At 52.8% G+C, this 9917-nt stretch overlaps 1 protein-coding gene and 1 non-coding gene across 2 annotated transcripts; one reads left to right on the top strand and one right to left on the bottom strand.

Moving 5' to 3' along the window:
- The first annotated feature begins 541 nt into the window (after positions 1-541).
- LOC103175650 (epsin-3) lies at positions 542-8839 on the top strand. The gene is made up of 8 exons (XM_007888783.2): positions 542-1287; positions 3141-3268; positions 4065-4139; positions 5708-5821; positions 6339-6513; positions 7018-7191; positions 7620-7859; positions 8240-8839. Exons 1-8 carry the CDS (start codon positions 708-710, stop codon positions 8599-8601), a joined length of 1848 nt encoding a protein of 615 aa, XP_007886974.1. The 5' UTR covers positions 542-707; the 3' UTR covers positions 8602-8839.
- On the bottom strand, positions 5489-5560 carry trnaa-ugc. The gene has a single exon. It is a non-coding gene; the product is annotated as a tRNA-Ala (tRNA).
- Positions 8840-9917: the final 1078 nt, after the last annotated feature.

Below are 9917 nucleotides of genomic sequence, written 5' to 3'. Positions count from 1 at the left end.
GACAGTAAACTCCTGATAACTCGTCGCTCCAAAGGGAAAGGGCTGAGTGATGAGTTATCAGGAGCGGCGTGTTAGGAGTGGGTATAAATACCCAGATAAACACAGCCGGGATTTTGACAGCACGATGACTTCAGTGACAAGTTACGCCAGAGTTGGGGGCCACCCATATTGGAAGGGCCCAGGTGTCTCAGTAACTAGATGTGACAGCTGGGGGTGGGGAGGAGAGCACTGTGTCATGCCCTGCCCCTGTGCTGCCTCTGTCCCTGTCCAGGTCTGTGTCTGTATCAGGGATGGACATTTTATCAACACGTGTGAAGAAGGGGTGGGCTGAATACTTGGGACTGTGAGCAGAGCCCTGGGTGGGGCTGGGGGGAGGGAGGCTGAAGATTTATCCTCCAACCTCAACACAGCGAGCGAAGATCCCAGGACGATTGAGTCGACGTTAAGTGTGGAGGTGATTGTTTCGCTAGATCTCTAACGAGGCCAATCTCTCTCTCTTGTTTACAGGGCAGCACAAACAACGACAACAAGTAACATTTGTACAGCGACGTTCACGTCGGGAGGACGTCCCAAGGCGCAGCACGGATCTCGAAGGAGCTCAAGGTGTGAGCTGGTGACATCTTTTCCTCTGACCTTCCTTCCCCAGGACCGTTTGACGGAGGGAATTCCTGTGTCGTGTGAGGTGAGCACCAGCTTGGAGACCAGGCATGACCACCTCGGCCATCAGGCGACAGGTTAAGAACCTTGTCCACAATTACTCCGAAGCCGAGATAAAGGTTCGGGAAGCCACGTCCAACGACCCCTGGGGCCCTCCCAGCTCACTCATGTCTGACATCGCCGACCTTACCTTCAACGTGGTGGCCTTCTCCGAGATAATGGGGATGGTTTGGAAGCGACTGAACGACCACGGAAAGAACTGGAGGCATGTTTACAAGGCCCTGACCCTTCTGGATTATCTCATCAAGACAGGCTCAGAGAAGGTGTCTCAGCAATGCAGGGAGAACATTTACACAGTACAGACGCTGAAGGACTTTCAGTACATAGACCGAGACGGGAAAGACCAAGGCATCAATGTGCGAGAGAAAGCCAAGCAGCTGGTCTCGCTTCTCAAAGACGAAGAGCGTCTCCGCCAGGACAGGGCACACGCACTGAAAACCAAGGAGAGGATGTCCCAGGCGGCCACCGGCCTCGGCAGCCACCAGCACAGCCACCCCAGCCTGGCCTCCTACACACACCCCGAGGATCACAGGAAGTCAGCCTGCGCCTCACCCATCTCCTACCAAGACTGTGAGTACATGTCCCCCAGGGTACTCAGCAGCTCGGGATAGATTACACTGTACATAGACAATCTCTCTCCCTCCCCCACTCTCTCTCTTTCTCTCTCTCTCTCACCCAAACTCCCCAAAGAGCGTGAGAGAATAACTTGAGCTCCAAGAATGGCTGGGAATTGGGTCAGTCACTGAGCAGAGCCTCCCAGGGATGAGGTCACCGAAGGCGCTGGAGCCCAAACAATTCTATGCACACCCCAAAACTCTGGAATGCTCTTGCTCTATCCTTCTGCCTTGGCCCTTCCTTCCCCATCTTCGGATTGCACCTGAGGACCGTCCTCTTTGACCGACCAGGCCAATGGCAACCTCCCCCCAGGCTCGGCATCGCACTCCAGCACTGTCAAGCGCTCTGAGACGCTACCCTGCCTGAGGGGCGCTGTGTAGATGCATGTTGTTGTTGTTACTATTGATCAATGGGTTGCGATCGGAGGGACTGAAGGGCTTTTTTCATCCAGACTGATCTTGTGATCGAGGTATGTAAAGTAATGAAAGGAATCGACAGATTAGAGAGTGGACCATTACAATGGGCAGAGCCTGAACCTCAGAGTTCAGAAAGTTGTTTAGTCAACCGGGTGTCTGATACACACGGAAACTTATTATCCCAAAGCCTAAGGCTATCCAAAGTCAGACAGAGTTCCATGTATGTCACCTACACCCGGGAGTAGCTGTGTCTGCAACCAAGAGCGTTGATTCTGAGACAGGAGATATTCAGTCACTGAGGCTCGTGAGAGTGTGTTTGAGACGTTCTGCCCTAGATAGCTGTACAGACAGAATCAACAGGGGGAAAAGGGGTGGGCCTGAGCTGGGGAGGAAGGGGAGGGGGTGAGGATGAGAGGCCGTGCGAGGGGATGGAAAATGCTGAGTTCAATGGAGCGTGTGTGGGGGTGGCGGAGGCTGTCTATGGAGGACGAGACGTTCCTCAGTGAAGCCGTGTGTGGCTGGGGAATGGAGCTGATCACAATGTGGTCCCAGCACAAGGCCACACAGAGCTTGATGTAGGCGCAGGCACGTAAACCCATGACAGAATCCATCGATCTCGTGCGGTGTTGCAAATACCCCCAGCTGATATGGAGCATGTTATCACAAAGGAGTGAGTGGAGCAGAGGGTTTATCTGCAGCCCATGTTCTGAAGACAGCCGCTGTTTGCTATTGCTGTCAGTGATCTCTGCAGTGTGTATACACACACACACACACACACACACACACACCCACCCACAAGGAGCCAGGGAGCAGAGCAGGAGTGACGGTGGTCGAGCCCACACGGATTGACACTCTTTAGTATTTGTTTAGTGTTGAGCGAGCTCAGGCCCCACTTCCTCCATTGGCCGAATTAGCCCAAATACGTTCCACTAAGGAACCAGGGTTGCCCCTGCACCCCAGCTCTCTCGCCCCCAAATTGTCCAAGGACAATGCGGACCTGATGCCTGTGTTCACGACAACAACAACTTGCATTTACACAGCGCCCCCTCACGCAGGGCAGCGTCCCAGAGCGCTTGACAGTGGCAGAGCATGACACCGAGCCGGGGGAAGGAGGGAGGCGACCGTAGGCACGGTCGGTCGAAGAGGAATGCCTTCAGGTGCGACCTGAAGTTGGGGAAGGAAGGTGCAAGGAGGAGGGATAGAGGAAGAGTGTTCCAGAGTTTCGGGACTACCTGAGAAACTGACTGTGCAGCTCAGAGCCTGAGTGACCTCCCCCCCACCCCACAGCGGGGGCTGGACTGGGGGTCACCAGCGCGAGGCAGAGTCGCTCCTCACATTACATCACGTCACTGACTGACGCTCTCGTTGTCTCTGTCTTGTTTGTGGTTCCAGCCTCTTCCTCATCCCCCAGGTTCGACCCTGACCTGGAGCAGGCACGACCCACCACCAGCGGCGAGGAGGAGCTCCAGCTCCAGCTAGCCCTGGCCATGAGCAGGGAGGAGGCCGAGAGGGGCTTACAGGTACAGGGGGTGGAGGGGGGAGGGGGGCCAATGAGGGCAGGGGGAAGTGGGGGGGAGCGAGGGCAGTGGGGAGGGGAGGCAGTGAGGGGTGTGGGACAGGTACAGCAAACCCTCCCTTCACGGCACCTCCTGCTCGCTCGCCCACTCCACACCTGATTGCTTTCCCTCGGTCTCGACCGGAGGGGGTCACGTCTGTGGGAAGGAAACGGCAATGGGTGAAACTGGGCATTTTAACCGAAAAGATCTTTTCCCTCTCTGTCAGGCTGCTCTCTTGACGAAAGGGTTTGGGAGATTGTGGGGGGCGTTAATGCTCACGTCAGGGACTCTGAGCTTGTGTGTCTGGGCTGATGCTCCAGCGCGGTGCTGGGAGGGGGTGGCGTGCATTGAGTTGTCAGAGACGCCGTCCCTCGGGTGAGATATTAAAGCCTCCAACTGAATCTTCAGGCAATTTGGGCCAGTGGCAAGAAACTAATGGCTGTAACCATCGCCATCAGCTGCTGTCAGTCTGCTCAGTGAAGGGTGGTGTTGTGGTGCCACCTAGTCGTAACCTTCAGTAACTGCTGGATTCTCACAGTGTTCACCCGACACGATGCGCATCAGGATGGGGCAGAAATGGATGGATAGAGAGATGGATAGAGAGATAGATAGGGAGAGAGAGAAAGCGAGAGAGAAAGACACTGGCCGAGCAGCTCATCCTCTTTGACCTAAAGATTGACTTGCGTTACCGTTTTCCGGGTGTTATGAGTCTGTCGATCGAATGCTGTAACGTGCTAACCCAGCTTTCAATACCCTGTAGAGGTCACCAACAGACTCTGAGGAAGAGATACAGCTGCAGATTGCATTGAGTTTGAGCAAAGAGCAACATGAAAAGGTAGCCTCGGCCATGCCGAGCGAACAGACCGTGCTAACAGCCCGAGTGTCGGGCAGGACTTTCTTTGTGGGCTTTCGCTGCGCGCTTCTCCGCTTAATGGTTGCTGGTTACTAACCAAGTGCTCGTTCTGCTCACTCTGCTTGTGGGAGTAAAGGGAAGATGGTGGTGTCTTCACGTAGAATAGAGTCAACCAGCACTGCTTTCTTCCACCTATGACGCATCGCCCATCTCCGCCAATACCTCACTCCAAAAGCCGCTGAAACCCTGGTCCATACCTTTGTCAACTCTCGGCTGGACTACTCCAACGCCCTCCTCGCCAGCCTTCCCTGCACTACCATCCATAAAATCCAAATCATTCAAACCTCTGCCGCCCACATTCTCACCCGCACAAAACTCCGCTCCCTGATCACCACAGTCCTGGCCCAACTGCACTGGCTGCCTATCCCAGAGAGGATCCACTTCAAGATCCTCACCCTTGTATTCAAGTCCCTGCACTCCTCTGCACCTCCCGACCTCTCTGACCTCCTCTCTCCTCAGCACAGTAACCATTGCCTTCGTTCCTCCGGGTCTGGCCTCCTCCTCGTCCCCCGAGTTCTCCACTCCACCTTCGGAGACCGTGCCTTCAGCCACTATGCCCCGAGGCTCTGGAACTGCCTTCCTCACTCCCTCCGTCTCGCTCCCTCCCTTCCCATTTTCAGGTCTCTGCTGAAGACCTTTCTTTTCGGTCGCGCCTTTGATCACCTTCCTCCCCCTCCCCCCGGCTCTGCCCCGGGATCCGTCACTGTAAAGCGCTCTGAGACGCCGTCCAGCGTGGAGGGCGCTATATAAATCCAAGTCGTTGTTGTTGTTGGCTGTCACTTGCAGCGGCTAACGTTGGGCATTAGAACACAACCTTTACCCCTAAGAATTGACCACATAACAGCACATTGTTTACCACTGCCACAAGCTGGTGTCGGGAGTCTTCACTGGAGACGAGACTGAGCATCCGAGGACTCAAAGGGACAGTTACATTAACCAGGACCAAATGGATGAGTGCTTGGTTGCCTTTGCGGCGTTGTGTCTTGCGCCATCGCTGTGTTGGGTGGTTTCTGCTCACAGCTGAGAGTAATAATAATAATAATAATCCTCGCATTTGATATAGCGCTTTTCACGTCTTCTCGACGTCTCAAAGCGCTTCACAGAATAGACTGTAAAGTGAATTGACTGTATATTTGTGGGCGAAACGCGGCGGCCAATTGCGCACAGCAGAGTCCCACAAACAGTCGTGGATTGAGTGACCGAATTATTATTGTTTCTTTTCTTGAGGGATTTTTATCAGGCGTGTGGAGTAAGGAAACTTGCCCAAGGTTTCACCCTGCCGGGAATCGAACCCAGGTCTCTCGCTTGCAAAGCGAGCGCTCTAACCACTGAGCTACAGGACTCCGTCAGAGTGTGCTGTGCTCTGAGATCAACACAGGGCCGCGTGGAGCTGGTTTAGTGCACGTGAGGGGAGTGTGGAGACTGTAGCTATGGGAGTGTCCGGGGCCAAGGGCAGGGCTCAGCTTCTCTCTCCTCTTCCTCTCGCACAGGAGCAGAGAGAGAGGTCTTCGCTCGTCGATGATGATGAAGATGAGGACGACACACTTCGGAGAGCATTGGAAGAAAGTCGGCGAGAGAGCGAAATGTCCCAGGGGAAGAACGAGGTAAATTGAACGAGTTCTTTAGCTCCTCTCTTAGTTACAACATGGCAGCTACCACACCTGCTCCCTAGCACTCCCTTCCGCTCACCTCTCCCTCCACCCCACTCCCTCCGCCTCACTCCCTCCACCTCACTCCTTCGGCCTCACTCCCTCCCCCTTGCTCCCTCTTCCTAATCTAGCTCCCTCCACCCCACTTGCTCTCTTCCTGCCCCATCTGTAACACAGGGCGACACACCGCAGTGTGTAGCCCCTCTCAGCCGTGCACGTTATATCATTGTATATAGCAACATAAGAACATGCTAGACAAAAGATCAAGGTCCATCTAGTTCACCTTCCTCCATCCATCCTAGTAGTCGCTTGACATGTCGTGTCCCGAACTATATTACTGTATCCCCAGATATTATTTCCCAGCAGAAATCTATCTGATTTGTCCTCGAAACAAATGAATTGGCCTTATCTATGAGATTGCTGCGGCCCCAAGTCAGGTATTGCCAGACACTTGCTTTCTCTTTGTGTCCAGTCGTCGTTGATGGACCTGGTGGATATCTTCGGGGCCCCGGTGACCGGCCCCGAGGGCCATGCGGACCCCTGGGGAGCGGAACTGAACGGCGTCTCTGCCCCCGGCCACCCATGGGGGGACAAACACGCCACCTCCCCCACCTCCGGCACCTCTCCCGACCCCTGGGACTCCCTCGGTAAGTCCTCGAATCAGATTTTCTCGTCGTCCAGCGTTTGCGCCCGCAAAACACACAGTCACTACACTATACGGCGTATCCTGTGAAGCGTTTTGGGACGTTGCGAAGACGTGATAAGGCGCTGTGTCAAACGCAAGGATTATATTATGCTGCGTGTCTGTATATTGTAATGCGGTGTCAGTGCCCATGTTGAGGGGTGTTATTTCTCTTCTCTGGATGTCACTGTAATAAATGCAAGGATGATTACTGGTTACCATGAGCCTACCTTATCCCCCCCCAACCCCCTCCGCCGCCAACTCCAGACAGGCAAGTGGACCCTGGCCTTGGAGCAGTGGTCAACATTCACTGACCTGCAGCCGTTTGAGTCGTTCCTGTTCAGCAGCGAAAATAAACAGGACTAAAAAGACTCCGTGTTAAGCGTTTGTGAACAGGTGTGTAACGTTCTCTCTCTCTGGGCTCCCAACTGGCTCGGTACACATCGCTGTCGTTCACTCTTTCTTTCAGGTACAGAGATGCCGGCTCCCGCGGTGGCTGATTCCTGGATGTCTGCAGACAGCCAAGCAGCTTCCTCACAGCCCTGGGACCCCGATCCATGGGCAGGACCCCCAGATCCCAGCCAAAGCCCCCTGGATCCCTGGGCCTCGCTACCCACCCCCACCTCCGGCAGTCAGCCCGCAGGTAACCACTGCTAAACTCACAGAAGTAACTGGTGTTCAGTATCTGTGAGTATGTTTGTGTATCTGTGTGTTGTGTGTGTGAATATCTACGTGTGTGTATGTGTTGTGTGCGTGTTGTGTCGGCTTCGCTTCAGTCCCTCGTTTTCTCCAATTCCCAAGCGGCTCCACGTTTGATCCGTTTGCTGATCCGGGCAACTCTTCGGCAAACCAGGAGGGGATCCAATCCCCATCGTCACAGCTCGGCGGTCCGGCAGGTACATTCCCCCCCACAGCCACACTCCCTGTCCCATGCCTCCCACACACACCCAACAGCTACATTTCCCACAGCCGCACTTCACATCAGGGAAGTCTGTGTGAAGAATCCTGCTCCTGGGTATTCAATGTATTTGTTAACTCGCTAAACCCACATTTCCAATTCTCGTTCTGCAGGAAAGCTGGACTTGTTAAGTGAAGTTGCTCCGAGCTCAAAGCAGAACGGCACAAGCAGCCCTGACATCTTTGACATGACCGGGATGGGGAACTGCTTACAGGACTCCGCCAAGACCAACGGCACGCGGCGGACTCCAGAATTATTCCTGGATCCGAATGCTGCCTCCCTGGTGAATCTGGACTCCCTGCTCTCCATCCCTCCCCAGAGTGTAAAGAGCAAGAATCCTTTCCATGTGACAGGTAAGGACCAGAGGTCAATGCTGTGTGCTCCAACTCGTCATTCCCTCCCAATGCTTTGAGATGTCTGGAAGACCTGATAAGGCGCTGTACCAAATGCAAGTTTTATTATTATTATTATGATTAATGCCGTGTGGATGTCCTGTGGCGTTTGTACCTCTAACAGTCCACAAGTTCTGTCCTTTGGCTAAAACACCCATTTGCAGTTGTTGGTGTTCTTGAGGGATATGTAGTTGTGTGTGTGGTGGAGGGGGTGTGTGGTGGAGGGGGAATAAGTGTGTAAACTCTAACGCTGGGACAGGGAGATTGCATGGAAACAGAAAGCTGTGTCACGGACATTCGAGTGTTTCAATTAACCCAAACGTTTTTTTAATTCTCTTCAGGAGCTGCTAGTGCACCATCGGCAATTAACCCTTTCCAAGTGAGTGACAGGAACAAGTTAACCTTGAATCAGATGCAGATCAGCTCCGGGTTGGGGCAGGACAGCCTGACCCAGAGTGGCACCGTGGGATTGGCGTCGGGCTCCATGCCTTTCATGTCGTCTCCTCCGATGGCCTTAAACAGCAGCATGCCTGTGTCCCTGACGCTCCCACCTACCTTCAGTGGCCTGGCTCAGCTGGGAGGCATGGCACCAAACATGGGGACTACAGTGAACATGACCAGTAGCCTTCCGCAGCCTCTCATGCCAGTCACTCAACCTGCCCACGTGCCCCAGGCATCTGGCCAGCTAAACCCCTTCCTCTGAGTTCGACCAGCAACCTTCAGTAACCTTCTTAAACGAGTTGTGTTTTCTGTGATACCGAAATAAAATTAGATGCAGCCCTGACCCTAGGAAAGCTATTCTGCCCCGCGATCAACTGGACGAGTGACTTCAGCTAGAGATGTTTCAGGATGTGATGTAAGATTTATAAAAGGCACCCTGATCAGGAGAGATGTAAGTAATTATTGATTCCAGAATAAAATTTTAATTTTATTATCAATGATTGATGTGTAAGTGAATGAGTTCCGGAATAAAGGTTTAATTTGAGATCTGCCGTTTCCGTGCTGTTCTACACCGGCGTGAACAGGCCACTGACACGTTTATAATAATATAATCATAATCCTTACATTTGATATAGCGCCTTATCACGTCGTCACAGAATATACTGTTAAGTGAATCGACTGTATATTTTGTGGGTGAAACGTGGCAGCCGATTGCGCACAACAGTGCCCCACAAACAATCGTGGATTGAGTGACCAAATTATTATTATTTTGGAGGGATTATGACGCTGTAATCCACCAGCACATTTACTGACATTGTTGATGTATTGTTTGGTGCTATGGTGGTGGTGGTAAGGGGGGAGCATTGCTAAATCTGTTATAGAGAGTGATTGTGCTCAAAGCTGCAGTGGGGAAGCAAACAGGACTGATGACTGCGATGTACAGTACGCGCCTTGGTGGCTGCTCATCCTCAACACTCAAGGGTGGTTCAACCTTGAGCACAGCAGGATTGATGCTTCAGCTGAATCTGTCCAGTTTGACCACAAACAGTGTCGCCTTGTGGTGAAGGTGTTTACAGCTAAGATCAACTGGAAGCTTTGCATTGAACTCAAGACCTTCCAATGATCCATCTCATCAAATAGCAACATTGGAAAACAGGAGGCCAATTATCACCATCAAGCACTAGGAAGCCCCACCACTGAGATTGGCTCCCAGCAAACAGGAGAAACCCAGGGGCCTTCCTCATGAGACCTTACCCACTCCACCACGTGGTCAGGCAGTAAGCTAAGCTCCATTGATGCCATTTCACTCATGTTTCCCACTTGTGTTTGCTCAGCATTCTCAGGCTGTACAGAGGATAAAGCCTCTCTCTCTCCACAATGGTCTGACTTGGAGCCTGAGATCTCTCTTTCTCTCATAACCCTGACCAGCGCAGAACTGAACCACTACAACAATCTATAAACAGCTCAGATCAGCACCAAGATCGATTGATTTATTTAAAGTTGTGCGAAAGACAAGCAGAGCTTAAATACTGTATTCACATTACTGTGAGCTGGAGCAAAAGTGCAAGTGGACACAGA

The sequence above is a fragment of the Callorhinchus milii genome, unplaced genomic scaffold (genome assembly GCF_018977255.1).
Source record: "Callorhinchus milii isolate IMCB2004 unplaced genomic scaffold, IMCB_Cmil_1.0 Scaffold20, whole genome shotgun sequence".
Taxonomy (NCBI): Eukaryota; Metazoa; Chordata; class Chondrichthyes; order Chimaeriformes; family Callorhinchidae; genus Callorhinchus; species Callorhinchus milii.
The sequence above is the reverse complement of the archived record's forward strand: the minus strand, read 5'-3'. Positions and strand labels throughout refer to the sequence as shown.

What these genes read in the sequence shown, in the direction of transcription:
- LOC103175650 (XM_007888783.2), top strand. Translation starts at nt 708, where the DNA reads ATGACCACCTCGGCCATCAGGCGACAGGTTAAGAACCTTGTCCACAAT. An exon ending in TGTCCCAGGGGAAGAACGAG is followed by an intron (nt 5,822 to 6,338) that starts GTAAATTGAACG and finishes CTTTGTGTCCAG; the next exon opens with TCGTCGTTGATGGACCTGGT. An exon ending in CGACCCCTGGGACTCCCTCG is followed by an intron (nt 6,514 to 7,017) that starts GTAAGTCCTCGA and finishes TCTTTCTTTCAG; the next exon opens with GTACAGAGATGCCGGCTCCC.